The 17811-nt window shown below is 46.0% G+C and overlaps 1 protein-coding gene across 7 annotated transcripts in view; it reads right to left on the reverse strand.

Moving 5' to 3' along the window:
- PIK3CB (phosphatidylinositol-4,5-bisphosphate 3-kinase catalytic subunit beta) overlaps positions 1–17811 on the reverse strand; it is a 2502085-nt gene that overhangs the window by 1021043 nt on the left and 1463231 nt on the right. For all 7 annotated transcript variants that reach the window (XM_069617988.1, XM_069617990.1, XM_069617991.1 and 4 more), the window contains one exon: positions 11281–11469. In XM_069617988.1, coding sequence (XP_069474089.1) covers positions 11281–11469 — 189 coding nt within the window. The remainder of the gene's footprint in view (positions 1–11280; positions 11470–17811) is intronic.

Here is a 17811-nt window from a genome sequence, read left to right on the forward strand (position 1 = left end):
TGCTCCCCTTATCCCTCCCCCCGGTTCCGAGCCTACTACTTCTTGCATTCTATTAATACATCCCATAGTGGGGTTTCCTCTTCTACGGGTTCCGTTGGGTCTTGTATTGATCCAAACAACTCTGCTATTAATACTTTCCAGGCCATCAGGGTCTCTGCTTCTTCCTCTCCCCCCCCCCCGGCGCTACTAGCTTCCAGCCATACCATGGTTTCTGTCTCCGCCCATTTCTGCAAATCCCTCCACCACACCTCTCATCGTGACCTGTGGCATGTCTTCCACCCCATAGCAATTCTCCTCTTTGCGAGCACATATGCCAGGTCTTTTAATTTGCTCACATGCTGAAGTTCCCTTGGTCTGGGGACCTCCCCCCCCAACAAACAGGCCCACACTGTACCCACCACAATCTTGACCCCCCCTTGCCGCTAGCTTTTGTGCCACTTCGCTCCAGAAGCGTTCGATGACCGGGCATGACCAAAACATATGCACCATGCCCGCATCCTCTTCATCACAATTGGGGCATGCTTGCCGTCCCACATTTTTAAACCTCGATATCCTCTGGGGTGTCATATACGCCCTATGCGTGGTATACAACTGTATCTGTTTTAATCTCGCATTCCTCAAGACCTTATTGTGATACCCTTGGACTCTTTCCCACAACCCATCATCCATAGGGGTTCCCACTTCCGCCTCCCAGTCTAGTCTCAATTGTACTATCTCCTTACCAACTTTAGACATCATAATCTCGTATATTCTGTGTATCTCATGTCCCCCCCTCCGCTATATCATATATCGTGTCTATGGTAGCATCAGGTTCTTCCGCCAGTACCACTTCAGGCCATGTTCTCTTAATTCTCTGCACCATTATATGATACGTGATATACTGGCCGTGTGTAACCCAGTTTCCTCTCCCAGCATCTCAAAATCTATGATAGTCCCCTCTTGCCAAATATCACCCATTGTTGCTAACCCAACCGGTTCCCAGTGGTTTCTGATTATCATCCTCCGTTGCTTATCTCCCCCGGCCAATGCAACTAGTGGTACTTGCGGGGAACATGAGGATGGGTTCTCCATCATCTGGCACGCCCTACGCCACAGCCTCCACCCAAGTATCATCAACTTGGGACGCCCTTCCATTTCGGTCTTGGGCAGCCACATCAATTCTTTCAAGTAAAATGGGGCATAATCTTGCCCAAACAGCCTAGATTCCGAGGTCACTTCATCTGAGAGCCATCTAGCAACATATTGCAGTTAGCTCGCTACATAGTAAACTTCATAATTGGGCAGTTTTATGCCCCCCTTCTCATGGAGATTCTGAAGTTTCCAGAGGGCCACTCTGTTCCGCGTGCCAAGCCACAGAAAATCCCTGCACATACTGTCCAGTCTAGAGAAAAATGTCTTAGGTATCCAGTGCGGGATGTTCCCAAAGTAATGCAGGAGCCTGGGCAGAACCACCATCTTCAGCATTGCCCCACAACCCATCATCGCTAAAGGCAGTTTTACCCAGAACCTCATGCAATTTTCGATCTTCTTGATAACTTACCTCTGTGTTGAACCTATGCTTCTCCGCCACCGTGTGGTATATGTCTATCCCTAGATAGCGAAACGTGCCTACCGCCCATGGTATCTGTAGCACCGGTAGTTGTTCCAAGGGGATCTCTTTATATCCGCCTAATGGAAACATGCTAGACTTCTGAGGGTTCACCTCTATCCCAGACATCTCCGCATATCTTCCCATTACTTCCAGTATATATTGGAGGTTTTCCTCTGGGTGTCGTAGATACAACAGCACATCATCTGCTCAGCAGGGTCAAGCCACCCTAGTGTCCGTCTTACTACTAACTCCTGGGGGGTAGGTTGCCTCCATTCTGCTGATCCTATTTACAACATCTAGTACTTCCCAGTCAACTTATACTTTTGGTTATCTATATTCCAGTCCAACAGAATCGATAAATCTGAAAGTGACATAATACAATTCAAATGTTCAAACATAACTCAACGGGGCTCCCCTCTGCTTAACGCCCCAGTGGCCTTACTGCAGCCCCCTCACTTATCGTGCTTCGTGTGATCTTGTTCCTAGTCTCGATCCGGGCAGCCCTGTTGGTCCAGCCATGCTGCCGTTTCCTCTGGGGTCTCGAAAAATAACGCTTTACTTTTGTGAAAAACTTTTAACCTTGCAGGGTACAGAAGCATGTACTTGATCCCATCGTGCGCAGTCTCCTCTTGACTGACACATAGCTGTATCTCTGCCTTTGCACCAACATCGTGTAGTCAGAATACGCCGTGATGTTAGTAGATACCCTTTCTATAGTCCCACCTTTGCGGAAGTATTCCAAGATTTTTTCTCTGTCTTTATAGTTTAATATTTTTGCAATTATTGCCCGAGGAGGGGCCCCGGGCTGTGGTTTTCTCATCAGGTCCCTATGTGATCGTTCGACTGTAAATCCTTGCGAAAGCTTGTCCGCCCCTATCTCTTGCAGGATCATATTCTCCACATAGTCTGTGGGGCCCTGGCCTTCCTCCCCCTCTGGCAAGCCGACCACTCAAATGTTATTCCGTCTAGCCCTCCCTTCCGCCTCCTCTGCTCGGTTCTCCAGGTTAGCCACCTGCTGTTTTAATATGTGGACCTCCTTCGCATTACTTGTACTGGCTTATATATTGGTTTTTAGCGCACTCTCCAGTCCACTTTTTCTTTCCGCCAGCGCCCTGACATCTTGTCGCAGCAGGGTAACTTCTATCCCCACTGCATCAATCTTGTTCTCGAGGGCCGTTCGTAGGTCCGCCATTGTGATTCCCCATGTGTTCCTCAGCTCCGTTATTGCTGCAAGGACCTGGTGATTTTCTCCCCCTGGAGTACTGTCTGCAGAGACAGTCGCTGAACCTAGTACTGGGGCAGTAGGTGTTCGTGGCGTCTAAGCGAAGGCCTCCAATGTGGGTTGTTTACTTTTGGCCCTAAGTCCTTTAACCGACATGATGCAACCCTGTCTGCGTGTCCTGTCCCAAGTCCCTCACGTCGTACTAGTTCTGTTTCCCTGCAGCTTGCGGCGACACCAGAACAATCCAGGCCCGGGCGCGTTCCCCTCAGTTAACCGCAATATATGGCAGCATGCGCTGCCCTCCGATTTCAGGTGGGTTGTGTTCTCCCATGTACCTTCCCAATCTGTTGCCGATTATACTCTTTCAGGGCACCCCCTCTGTCGTCACCTGCGCCTTGGCCTACTCGGGTATCTAGTTCCTCCTGGTGAGTGTTTAGTACATCCGCACACACTCCGATGTCCGCAGCACCCCCACAGGGATGTCAGATTCCACCTCTTCACTGTGTATCACTTACCAAGGGGGCAATATATGATCTTGTCCTACTCTTTGGGAGAGCCTGTTTCTGCCCACCTCCAGAAGGGGAGGGGGGGCTCGTGACCCTCTTATCACTCCCCCTGATGTTAGTGTTCATCCGCTTCCTTAAGTGACTTATCTCAAGTCTTTGCAGGGGTGCAGGCCACTCTCCGCAGCAACAGTAGTGCTGAGTTTCCTCAAGTGCAGTATCGGGGTCTGGTTGCTTCCATTTAGTAGCTCTGATGTGCAAGGTCCCCCCATCTTACATAATTTAATGTTGTGCAACCGGCCTGTAACAAAGTGGCACAGGAAGAGTCAGTGCAGAAAAACACAACACGGCTCTCTGCATATATCGTGTTGCACTTAGGGGCCTCTCATGAAGTTACATGTCTTCCGCCCCTTGATTACAGATTCGGTGCTTATTTCACTTGGCCGTGTGTTTACAGTGTCCAGCACCCAGTTTACAGCCACGGGCCGCAAGCCTCCTCCACTCCGCTTAACCCTGCGGGCGTTAGTGCCGGCAGCCGCACACGCCGGGTGCCTGCGCGCGCTGCCAGTTCTGCTGCTGGGATGGACCCGGCAGCTCCTTATATTCACAGGGGGCCGGGCCCGCAGCCGAATTACCGCGAGTGGCAGCCGGCCACAACCTGCTCCCCTAGCAGCGCTGCCACGTATCACACGGCCTGCACTCTCCTCGGGGTGACGCTCACTCCGTTCTCCTGTACCTGCGGTCAGCCTGGTAATAACCAAGCCTCCGCACGTCTTCTCCCTGCAATGATCGATCGCAGCTCCAGCAGCCCACCTCACACATGCACCCGTTGTTTCCTCAGGTCCCTTTGTTCTGTAGCGGCCGCCATCTTAGTATTATTTGGCCGCATTCGATCCTTGATACAAAGTATCAGTTCTCCTGTTCTGCTGGGACAACTCGCTTGCGGGTGTATGCATCCTTTAACAGTCACCTTCATACATCCATAGTGTCATTTTCCTGCAGCAGTCTTGTCTGGTAGCACACGCTACGAAGGATCCATCGCCGGATCACGGAGCATGATGGAATCCCAGCCTACTCCATGGCTGCCAGGCCACTCCCCTCCCCTTTAACAGCAACATAGTTAACATCCATGTTTAGTGATTGAAAAGGTTGAGCATCATTTAGACAATGCCTGTGAAGACTGAACGAGCAAGAATGGATAAATCACGGTCCCAAACATCACACCTATCCTACCAAACAACCATGAGGAACATTAAAAAAACTGATAAGCCAATTGTGCTCCTTATAAGCAGCAAGAACCATAGGACAGACCATAGAATTCTACGAAACTAGGACCATTGATCTAGAAGGTCTTTGAGGAACCGAAGGAGATCTTAAACCCTACATCTTTTTTTCAACCTTGTTCTGTACATCTTTACCATAAGGCAGGAAGCCCATTCTTTTTCGGTTTTCCAAATGACCGACCAATATAGGCATTCATCTAATAAGATTGGTTTTGCAATAAAGGTGTTGAACTTTTGTGTTTTGGGTCTTCAGTGTTCTGCTCATTCTGCATTGTCACACAATGCACTGTGGGGACTAGGAAAGAACCACTGAGTGGTCAAGCCCACCATGAACCTAAACCCTCTGAACTCTATGCCTTCACTTGCGTCATCATTTTCTTGAGTTTGCCACACAAGACAGTTCAGTGACAAAAAAGCAGAGAATTAAGAATTAATAACACTGACACTGGATACTTGCTTCAGAACATACTGCAGACAAGTTGACAATGAATATTTAGAATTAAAATTTAAGAGGGTTAGGGGGGCACTGCTGAGAGAGGATTGCATAGCCTGCAAACTCCAGATCCCGCCGAGATCTTTTGTCAAATAAATCCTGCACTGGGCCTTCTGGATCTTCTCCCTGGAGTGCGGCAGGAATAAGGAGCCCGAATTTGATGGAGATTGGAGCTGGGAGCGGGCGGCAGGACATCGCACAGCCTGCCAGCAGAGTGAACACATGAGAGCGCTCAGTGTGCAATTCCAGGTGTACCAGTGGGAGACTGCTGTGCATCACAGTGGCTCTATGCAGACTGCCCGGAGGATGCGCTGCAAGAGCGGAGGCAGGAAGTGAGCACGAGCGGACCAATGCTTGGCCTGGACCCGCTACTGCGGTGGAAGGTGTCCCAAGGCTGATGCGAAGCACAGTAGGACAGCCCAGGTGAGATCCTGCATGAATTAAAAATATTCTGGGCCTTATCAAGCAGCTCTTTCTGGCTGCAGCACACTCAGTGAAGTGGGGAAAATCAAGACCCAGAGGCTGGTGGTGGATGGGGCCTGGACAATACGGAAAGAGTCAATGAGGGTATAAACGGGGTGCAAACGCAGAAGTGATCTACAGGTGCTGCTGTGCACTCCTGCGGGTGGGCCGGAGGGAGGCCGTGTCTCTGTGGGCTAAACCTCTGGGTTGCTGAGAACATACAGGCACGGAGTGGCGCTAGAAGGTCCTGTGTTTGACCTAGAGTCATTTTTATGGTGGAGAAAGCCCTGTGGCTGCTGAGGAGTGCAGCTGAGACACAGATCAGTGAGCTGGATGACAAAGTAGAACATCATGACCAGGAGATGGCTGGAGAAGGAATTAACAGCTGTGGCGGTGAAATGTAATGACCTGGAGTTACGATCTCGCCCAATAACATATGCATCGTTGGGGTACCTGAGAATGCTACAAAGGGTTCTATGGAGCAGTTTGTCGAAAACCTCTTGAAAGCTTTGCTCAGAGAAGCGGAATTTTTGACAAAATTCCTAGTGGAAAGGGCTCATTGTGTGCCTGTGCCAGCCCCAAAGCCTGGCGCACCTCCGTGCACGATTATTGCGAGACTTAAATTACAGAGTCTGGGATCGAATATTAGAACTGGCTAGAGAACGTGGAACACTACATTTGAATCTTATACGTTTTTCATATATCCAGAATTCTCAGCTAATGTCCAGGCAGCAAGAAGATCCTATGACCCTGCCAAATGTCTTCCTCAAGAGCATCAAATTCCCTATGCAATGTTATTACAGTCAAAGCTGTGTATACAGCACGGGTGTCATGCACACTTTTGAAAATCTTGGATAAGCCAAGGCTTGCATTGGAGCATCAATCCCACTCCTGGCGAGAAGCTGGCCAGGCAATGGTGGGCTAGTCCTGGCCAGTCAGCAGGTCTCCCAGACTCAAAGGAGCGATCATGATGGCTCTGTTAAGGAGCGCTCTCTAGAGTGATGCAAATGTGGGCTCACTGCTCAAGTGCCTAAGCAATGCTGGGGCAACCAAAGGAATTGAATGTAAAGTTGTTTGCAATTTAATCCTTGAATTTTCACATGAAGATGTTTGGGGGTATAGACTATCAAGTTGGGGGATGGTAAGGGTGGGTGAGGCTACAGGCGGCAAGTTTAAAAGGTTCTTTGACATCCAAGGAGGGGCTACGCAAAATCTTCCCACGTACTTTCTCGGATCACTCCGCAGTGTGTTTATCACTTGCACTAGACCTGCAGCTCTAGCCACGTCCTATGTGGAGGATATCTCCCTCTATGCAGTTGGACCCTAGCCTGGCATGCTCAACTCCATGACAGGATTGATGAATTCTTCCTTGACTATATTGGCTCTGTATCTTTGCACTCCACGATTTGGGAAGAATTTAAAGGAGAATGATTAAAAGCAACATGTCAAATTCCAGGAACTTGCGGAGAAGTCAGTGTATTATATAGCCAAGCCGGTTCCCGCTCATAGATATGGGGAGGCATATTGTCCTGGGAAGACCACTGTCCAGATCACCAGGTCAGAGAGCAACGCACAGACAATATTTGGAATTAAGGGGTCAGCTGGTAATGTTCTCACCAATGAGGGAGATATTGACTCCGAATTTAGAAATGATTATATGGCATTGCATGCTAATGCCGACACGTGCTCGGAAAAGTGTGTGATGTCATATTTCAGCGACATTGAACTATCCAAATCCCTGAGGAGGCACAGCCTGCTCTTGATTTACCTGTAACCATTGAAAAGGTAACTGCCGCTATATCAGCGTTGGCATCAGGCAAAGCACCTGGATGAGATGGTTTAGGTGTGAAATGCTATAAAGAATTCAACCAAACTTGGCGTCACACTTACACAAACTATGGAAAGAATCGCTGGAAATTGGGGAACTTCCACCATCCCTGAGAGAATCAATTATCAATGTTATTAAAACCCAATAAGCCACCACATGATGTAGCCCTCATATTGGCCACTGCCATTAATAAACATAGATGCGAAATAGGGATGTAACGGTATTACGGTATACCGTTAAAGATACCGTGAACCACTTAATTGAACAATAATAACCGTCACATTGTTTATACCGGTATACCGTTAAGTGTGCTTTTCAATCTGATTTGGAAAGGCTGCAGTAAGCAAGTGCTGTGCAGTTTTGGTAAGGCACTGTTGGATGTGCCGTCTGCCAAGTAGTTTCAGTTTGAGCAGTTTTTAATGCCATTCCATAAACCACACGTGACTGACACAAAATCAGTATGTTAGCAATAGGAAGAATAAATACAGTGCCAAGAAGGAAAAGGGTTTACTTTTTTTTTTTTTTTTAATTTACATTTTTCTTTTAAAGCGCTCACACAGCCCGCGGGCATCGAGGCGCTGTTAAAGAAATTGTTTTTGTCTTTGTTGCGTATTTATCAAGCGCTTAAACACCCAGAGGTTTCTAAGCGCGGACCCGGGGATCGAACCTGTGTTGCTTCGTGGTCTGGCTTCCAATGCACGCACGTTGCCGCTGAGCTATCCTCCCGGGACTTTGGGTTGGCGGCTTTGGGGTTTATATATTTATAATGGATAATGTTTTCTAAACATATGACAATGGGGGATTTCCCTGGTTCTATCATTGCATTTACATATAATAAGTCACACTACGAAATTTACTCATCTCTGTGGGTATTCCCTGCTGCCATACCAAAGGGTAACATGTCCGTGATTACTAAACACCTTTTGGCCCGGAAGTAAACTAAAGGCTGCAACGTAAAGAGAGTGCGTGTGCATGTGTGTATGCGCACAAGCGTATACTACCATCAGACTCCATTGATCTGTGGCATGCAGGTTATCAAGATGGCAACATGTTCATCTTCACCAGTAGCCAGTGGGGGAGCTAAAAGCCTAAATGACAACCTAAGAAAAGCTATTCAGTTCGCTTTGCCAGTCGCAGCAGCCCCCCCCCCTCCTCCTCTCCACACGTGTGTTTGTGTTTGGTGGAAGCAAGGGGTGGCATTTCAGTGGAAAGTATGTTGAAAAGCCCAATTCTGGCCCTGGGTGCCTGGTTTTGTTTGTAATGATAAATCTGACAATGTATGACCTTTTAGAAAATATTTGTTAAGATTAGTTAACTCCACTTGCTATACCACGATAACCATGATATACCGTCATTTGGCAAGAAGGTTATTGTACCGTCATAAAACTAATACCGTGACACCCCTAATGCGAAAATCTTCACTAAGATCCTGGCTACTAAGCCACCACATGATGTAGCCCTCATATCGGCCACTGCCATTAATAAACGTAGATGCGAAAATCTTCACTAAGATCCTGGCTACTAGACTCTTGCCATAGATGTCATTATTAATACACTCATCATTCTGATTCGGTCCAATGCTTTCAATTTGAATCAGCTCTTTTGTATTATATTGCAAACAAATCTGCATGCTAGGGCAGTGGCGGCCTCATTGTATGCCGTAAAGGCTTTTTTATTCAGTGTCTTGGAAATACTGGTTGATGGTCCTTCGGCGGCTTATGGTTTGGTCAGTACTTTCTCAGCTCTGCCCAGCTCCTGTATTCTCATCCCACGGCGAGTGTCAGAACCAACAACACGTTATCTCTGGGCATGCAGTTGGGGAGAGGGACACGTCAGGGGTGCCCTCCGTCTCCTCTGCTTTTTGCACTTAGAATAGAACCATTAGCGGCACTAGTACGGGCGAAGCATGGGCATAGGGTCATTGGTATAGCTGGCAGCCACAGTCTGTATGCTGATGACACTTTACTATATGTCCATGACCCAGAGATAAAAACATCAGCCTCATTATGGATGATGTGCATGCATTTACAAGATGTTCAGGATACAGAGTCAGTAGGGCCAACTCAGAACTGTTTCCTTTAGCTGATGCTGCAAATCCACTCCCACACTTAATTGGGTTCAGGTGGGTTGTAACACATTTAAAAAAATCTTGGCATTAAGGTCTCCAGAACGCTGCAATCTCTTTATGCAGATAATTATGCAGAATACTTACCGAACCGTATTGAAAAATTGAAAGTATGGGCTGGGATCTAAACTTATTTCGATGTATGGCCACCTCTCCCTACTAAAAATGATAGGACCTTCTAAATATTTGTATTTCTTCTTTAATATACCCATCTGGTCTGCCAAGAAATTTTTCACAATACTGACGTCTCTGGCATTAGAACTTCTTTGGGGAACGGAAGTGGCCAAGATACGTTGGGGAAAAAGTGGAACCATACGAACATGGAGGGTTGGCTGCACCAGATTTTGAATATTATATCACTGAATAATAAAGCCCAAGCACAATTTGCTGAATACTGGTATTCTTCCTCCCCAACTGTTGCACACTTGTGCTGCTTGAATGATATACGGGGGACGCCTACCAACCTGAAAGCGGTTATTTTTGTGACAGATATGTAGATTCCTGCACCTTTTATCCTGTGCAAACCACGGCAAGCACTTGATCCAGGGTCTTTCGCAGGTTGGGTGTAGCAGACATATAATAGAGGTATCCTGCTATGGAATTTTCCAGATATTGCCTCATTATTTGATGGGGATATCTGGATATCGTGAGTCAGAGGGACGCAATTGGTAATTGGGGATTTATTCCCGGATGGGGAAATTTGCATCTCTGTGTGAACAAACTGGGGATTAATCCCACAAAGATACTGCAATACTATCGCATTAGAGGAGCAGTTCAACAACTATGGACGTCTTTTCCACAACAACAAGACACATCCATGCACAGAAGCAATTGTTTCAGGGTTAGGAAGCCCCAAGGCGTATGGTCTCCAAGCTCTATAGTCTTATCCACACAAATCAGGCTTCTAAAATTGGGGTACGCTCAAAATGGGAGCATGATTTGGGACTCAAACTCCGATATCAGTGTAAGAGATGTTGTCTCTTATCAAACAAAGTGTCCATGAATGTCAGATACAGGTTAATTCAATTAAAGATTCTGAACCGTTTGCATTATACACTAGCTAATATTGCCAAGTTTGCTCCTGGGGTAGTGATGCTTGTTTGAAATGGGGAATATCGCCGGTAAATTTTATACATATGTTCTGAAAATGCCCAACCATTGCACAATTCTAGCAACAATTAGCTGGTGCTCTATTGGCCATCACTGGGTTCCCGCCTATGATAACCCCTATTAAATATCTTCTGGGGGAGATTGCCATGGTCTCAATTGTCACTGGGAGACTCTTTAATGTGGCTTGCATGGTTGCCAAAAAGCGTATTCAGACATTGCAAGTTGAAATCACTCCCAGCATGTTCAGAATAGCTGAAAGATCTAATCAATACTAATGAAAGGGAAGAATCCTATATCGCCATGGTAACCCCGGCATGTAGGGCTAAGGATATTTGGAGCCCATTGCAGATGTATCTATCGCAGTCTGAAGTTGGAGCTGTCTTACTGAAACTCAGAGGGGGAGGTGATTAATGGACATGTGAAATGTGGTGCATGGCTGATATGGTGTGTTTTCTCAATTGATGTAGGTTAGGTATACTGTACTATTTTGTATGTCATGTAAAATGTGCTATTGCAATGTCTGCCATTTTTCAAGATAAAAGTTTAACAAAAAAAATAAAATAATTACTATTTAATAACACCGTATAGCAATTTGGTATAGCCACACTTCACATCATATTTCTAGTAAAATCACATGAAACCGGTCTAAAATGGAAAACATACCTGAGCAACATCCTCAAGTTTATTCCATTTAACAGACAAGAGCAGCTTTGGAAGGGATTGTGGGAAGGTCTCTCTGCAGTCATAGCGGAGCTTCCAGATGAGGTCCATTTCATTCTCACAGAGCTGTGACAAAGGATCCCGCTCCATTATCTCTTTCAGCTCAAAGAAGAACTTCTTCCCTCCCCTGCCCTAGTGAAGAAAGCTTAGACATAAGGATCCACACTAGTACAATGTATTAATACAATTTCATTAACCATTGCAAAATAAAAGTAGAAAAACACTTCCATTCATCAAATGTAGTTGTAGGCATGCCAGTAATTGATATTCAGGCAAATAACTTGCTTACACAGTCCCTGCAACCAAACTCTGTCATTTCGTAAAACTATATTTAAGAGGAGTTACTATTATCTGACTGAATGGTATTAAGGTCATTGACTATAGTATCATAAAAAGGTTTATTTGGCCATGTTAGGATTCTAACCTATGGGAATAAGTTTAGAGATATCTCTACAGCGAACACATAACACACTGAGCCATCTTTACTGGCAGCTAGAGAAATTTCGAATTTGCCAATTCAACATAAGATTTAACACTAAAAATCGCAACATTTTTAAAATAAAGACAAACTATGAAAATATGGAATGAACTGGCCTCCCACTTCCAGTTAAGATGTTGGCTGAATCATTGCACCCGACAAGAACTGCTGAAGTTAATGTTGCTAATAGACCTGTGGTAAAGCTATTCAGAGAGCAGTGGCGAGGAGGACCTTCTAAGAAGAGAATTCCCAGAGATGGAATTTCCAAAGGTAAAGAAGAAACGAGTGTGGGGTGGTGTGAGGGTTCAGAAATGTGAGGCGGACAACTTTGTGAAAGTTTGACACCATGTTATTAGATCAAAAGGTTGGATAAATGCCCCACTATCCCTCCTCTTACAAGGATGTGCCTGCCTAAAATAAACTTAAGGAAAACACTCGAACAAAAAGTTTCTGTCCGTCACAATTGTATACACGCCAAAACAATGAGGAAATATATGGCAGTTTAAGAACAACAAATACAACAGTATAAGTCAAACCACAATAGCTGCTGCTTCTGATAACCTGGGCAAACGCCCCTACCCCAGATTCAACCAAGTCTTTTTAAATGTTCAAAAAGGATATGGAAATCCTGTGTCATAACAAAGTTCCACGTCAGTCATTTTCCTTATCCAACTTGACAACAGAAAGTCCAACTTGGATTCCAGGGAAAGTTCAATATTGTTTATCAAAGCTATTATCTTTCCACTTGTATTCAAGGTCTTGAGACAGATTGTTGTCATCAACAATGAGTAGTTCAGAACGTCATTAACTTCAAAACAAATGTCTTTGTCGGGCTATTTTGGCACCACTTCATCATAAGCTTTACCCCATCACAGTACTTTAGAAGTTTCTACCTGGTTTACGCTCTGCCAGGTTTACCACTTCAACACTTTGCTCCAAGGTTCTCTTGCCAGAACAGAGCCAATGGTTACCAATGCTTTTGGTCTCGTATACTCACCTGCCAGCCAAGATAAACTACTGCAGTTCTCTGTGCGGGTATACTCTCCTGCCAGAACAGAAGCAATTGGCACAAAGTTCCAGAACTTCGTATACTCCCTTGCTAGCCCCAACTACTACCTCCAAGTACTTCTGTGCTAAGGGTCAACTTCAAACATTGTAACAATGTCTTCTGCTTCACAAAATTCAGTTTAGGATTTTCTTCAGTGGGCACAAGAATCACACGGGTGCTATTTACTACACCCAAGTGTTTGCCACATGCAAGTCAGGCAATGTTTCCTTCCTCCTGAACCTTTCATCAGAAGAATAACCCTTCTGCCAATCGTGTTCCACCTTTGTATTATTTACCAAATGATAATAGCTCTTGCTAACATTTCTTTGGCTTTGGCAATGTGGGTTTAAGACATTCTCTACACTTGGGAAATATTCTTCATATAATCTTAAATTCACTTATCTTCTTTTGGCTTAGGCAATTCTGGTTGTTTGTCAACTGCATTAAAGTGTGTCCCTTTTGGATTTGGCAATGGTGGGTTGGGGTTGTGCGAGAAACCTGAAGGTGTCTCACCTGCTAGTCCCCGGGGATCTGTCATCCCGGTGCCCAGGACACAACCATAGATTTTGGATCCAGTTCCTGGGGGTGGAGCAGGGCGGGAGGATAACTTGGATGAGGGGAGTAGAAGTGGGGCACCAGATGGTCAGACGCGGTATCCCCTTCCCTGTAACATCTGTTACCCCCATCCTACCAATTAGGATACCTGGGAATTCAACCCCCCCCCCTTTCCTGACACAAACACTTTCTCACTGACAGTTCACTGTGAGTGACAACGGACTAACAGAGCCGTATATCTGACATGTCCCAATACAATGGTCAGGGAATTACTGATCATAACATACACCTGACTTCCATCACACTTCCCCACACAGATAAAAGGCAGAGCACGAAAGCGCAATCTGAGCGAGGAAAAGCACACAAGGAAACAGCAGTTCCATACAAGGAGAAAGACGATGCGAAGTTCCCTTGACCTTTAAAGGCCGTTAAAGACTGTTACTTTCGCGAACCTTGGAAAGTAAGTAGTCTAAGATCGAGACTAAAGCTGAACAAACCTATGCTATGCATTCGAAGGTGCCTGGGCTCTTCTGCATCGATAACCAAGGTGGGGAGAAGCGATTGCCGCTGTGGTACTGTCCTTGACTCTAACAACAAAGCCGCACCAGTAAAGACAACCCAGCCGGTGAGTCGAAGAGACTGATAACAAACCAGCTTGTGTTTGAACCAAGGTTGCAAGCAGCAACATTGTATGAAGAATTTCGAAGAAGACAGTGTGTGAAACGCATGCGATGATGAGCGATGCAAATATAATTGAAAACCAAAAGGAGTGAATGTACTTTGGGAGGCCAAGTGAAAGACTGTATACAGAGTGGTCCGGCACCACATGGGTGCTTGTTCGAAGTTCTCTGTTAGGTATCCAATTGAAAGGCAACTGTATTGTAAAACAGAAGTTTGTATCGAAGAGGTCCTGCAACGGGTCATGCTAAATCCTCTGCACATTCGAAAGTCTTCGATAAACCAAGGTGAACTACAATTGGTCCGAGCCCGGCTGAGGGAGACTAATTGAAAAGGAGGAGAGAAGAGCTGTGGATTCCTGCTATTGGGCTGTGGCGTGTGTTTGAAATTAGCAGACTCGCTTTCTCTTCCTGCATTGAATTGCATCTAACTACGCCGTTTTGAGCAGGAGGTGCGTGTGCCTTTAAGCCTTCACCTGCCAGCTCCCAGCCTGGTCAGCTGACAATATAAGGCCGCCTCTGTTGCCCTTGCGGCGTTAACCACTGAGGAGAGAAGGGCTGTGGATTCCTGCTGTTGGGCTGTTTGGCGAGTGGGCAAGGCTGTGTCACCAGTATTGAGGACAAAGGCTCAGAAGCGTCGCGAGTGTGCGGGCGGAGTGCCTAATGCCGCAGTTCTACATCGACCTCACAAGACACCTAAGTAAGCTGCTATTTTTCCAGTAACTCTGTTGCGTAGGATTCAGACTTGGAGTCTGCTGCTCACCCGAACAGTGCTGTGGTAACTGAGGCTCTAACTGTTGGCGCCATGGACGGCCCTTTGCCCCTGTTGGAGCCGGTCGGTCTAGTCCTCAGGGTTGCCGTTGCCGGGGTGAATGGCAGCGGGGCAGCCTTGGCCGACAACCGTAACATCGGTGACATCAGTGAGCCTGAGGTGAACTTGTCATCCTCTAACTCTATAGAATCAACCTTGAAGGTTAACTTAGACACAAATCCACAGGATTACCTTCCTGCTAACTGTATGAAAACCATGTACCCACCTTCTGACTCTACGGGCGGCATCTCTGGAGCCTCGGTCGAGGGCGGTCCTTGTCGCAGCGTGACGCATGTGGCACGGTTACCTCTCTGAGCGAGACGGCCGGCGTCCGCGGAGACTAGGAGGTAGCCCTTGCCCCTGCCGAGGACAATGCGCAGTCCCTGGTGGGTGCGACCTCGGAGGCCGAGTGTGGGAGAGCCTGGAAGCGCATAGTGCATATGTGCTTATTCGGTTTGACCACTCACTGGAGCCTACACGTTGCCTGAACTTTTGTGAGACCAGTATAGCCACTGTCAGAGATGCCTTGACGTCGATCAGCGTGAGTTCGCCGGTCGGCGTGGCAAACAATTTATAATCTGAGGTGTTTAATGAGAACGTGTTTTGCTTCCCAAGCCTCAGGCCAGAAGCGAGATGTTGTGAGCCTATACTGAGAGTCGAGGAAGCCTTTTGCCCACAGGATGTTAACGCAACGGAACTGCTATTAAACGACACTAGGAAGATCGCAAGAAGAGACTCCCTTGATGTTGTAAATAATGTATTACAGAATCTAGTTTTCATGAACAAAGCCGGCTCTGATAAACTACATAAAATTTCCATGTCTCTTGTTGAGTCCCAGAACAAACTATCACTGAAACAAAATACTCAACTAATGGGAGCCAACGAGGATATATGGCCAAATGTTTGCTACAAACGAACAAAAACATATGAGCATTTGCTCAATAAGGAGTCTTGGCACGAGTTATCTGGCAGCCATTGGAACTCCCAAAAAAGACTCAATCTTGTGAGCAGGAAAGAGCCTAAAGACACAGATGAGATGTCATGCAATGAGGCAATGAGATGTCATGCAATTTATGAGGACACTTCGGACTCATCCATGATGGAACATCCATTCCCCAAATTTCGACGTAACAAGGACCTTCCACCAAGCAAGGCGCGGAAACAACAAGCTCAAGCACTTAGTGCTGAAGTGCCCCTTATGATGCCTTCAAATGAGCTCCAAGCCCTTCTAATCTCATATTCAGCGATGTCCTTAGCTCCATTCATGAAATTGTATGAGAACATACATGAAGCAACCAAAGATTTCACTACTGTTTGGCTTTGATGAACTCTAAACTGATCCAGTTAGAAAAAACTTGTGAGCGTTCCTATGCATAGCAACACGAGGGAATGAAAAGGCTGGATACAGCCTATAAACTTCTAAGTGACAATAGAAAAAGTGACTCAGCCGACAAAAGGTTGTTTGCTGAAGTTGCCAGAGAGGCACTCGCACGATTTAAACATGATGTAACACCAATGCCCTGGTCAAGATGACCAAATAATTCTAATACTGAAAGCGTCTCAGCAAACGCCAATAAAAGAGCACAAGGTGAGCAAGAGCAAAATTTGCTACAACAAATCCAGCAAGTCCAAGTGGGAGTATAGGGCAGGAAACTCAACAATTCGAGTCGACAAACATGAAGGGTCATCTGACAGATCATAAAGTCGCGCCAAAAGATAATGGTAAGGATAACGTGGCTCCAACGGTTTCAGGAAACAAGGATACGCAGTCACTGACCAGGACTGGACCCCGAACATCTGTAATATCTGTCAGTTCAAATATTGCGGACATTTCATTCCATACCGCATTTGAATAAGGTAGACTTAACGCCAAATGTTAACAAAAACATTAACAAATTAAAAAACTAAAAGGCGAGAAAGAATAACACTAAATGGAGCACAGAAGTTTCTGCAGAACCTAAAAGTGGTCCAAATAGCGTCTACGGACACTAACAAACCAACCTCAGTTTCTGCACTGCTTAAGAACAAAAATCAAATGCAAGGCATTTTCTCGACCTCAACATCCTTAAAGCATCTTCCAGTGAAGTCTGCAAGCTCATTGGATGTCATACCGCCTAAGTTCCTAGACTTGTCAACATATGATGATCCAGAATATGTGGACCTAGATGAATCAACTAACACATGTAAAGGCATTAAAAACATGGTGAATCAACCAATCCTGGCGCCCAAACCTGAAGCCAAAATTGTCTTGGATGTACTCGACTTGAGCCAAGTCCAAATTGACAAGGGGTCTTGTAGAACCCCTCCCACAGAACGTGTGTCATACAAAAGGACTTGTTTCATCATTGAAGAAACAGACACTGACATAGCGCAGCCTCCACCTCTACTTAGTCCGGTTTTCATGACAATGCAGGAGAAGAGAATGCAGTCTCTAGTTAACCTTCAAGCAAGCAGACCGGAGAGGCCATGGTCCAATTCCTCCTAAGCTCCCAAATCAGTCAATGTAAACGGCCTACTGGAGCAGGCTGTTACATTTGCCAACACTGGGACACCTGGCAATAAACGCTTGAAGGAGCACGGAATTGTTGCAGAAAGAAGCTTTCGAAAGCCTAAAACAGGCTTTTTTAAGCCGGACTCCAATAAGAGCGTTGTCCACAAGCTAAAAATCGAGAGTATGTAGGCCAACGATAATCTGATCTTAAATCAAGGAAATCTAATCAAGCTACTTCACTTTGTACCAAGTCTGCGGGCAATAACCCCAAATGATTTAAAAATCGTGGAGTTCCCGGAAGAAAGGAAGAACGATAAGGTGGTGCTCCACCTAACTTCATCCTTAATTGCAGCAACAATATTGGAGGCCAATGTAGCTCTGTTCTCATTGGGCTTTGATGTCTACAAGTTTACA

This window comes from Ambystoma mexicanum, chromosome 10, assembly GCF_040938575.1.
Source record: "Ambystoma mexicanum isolate Mex_15411 chromosome 10, UKY_AmexF1_1, whole genome shotgun sequence".
Lineage (NCBI taxonomy): Eukaryota > Metazoa > Chordata > Amphibia > Caudata > Ambystomatidae > Ambystoma > Ambystoma mexicanum.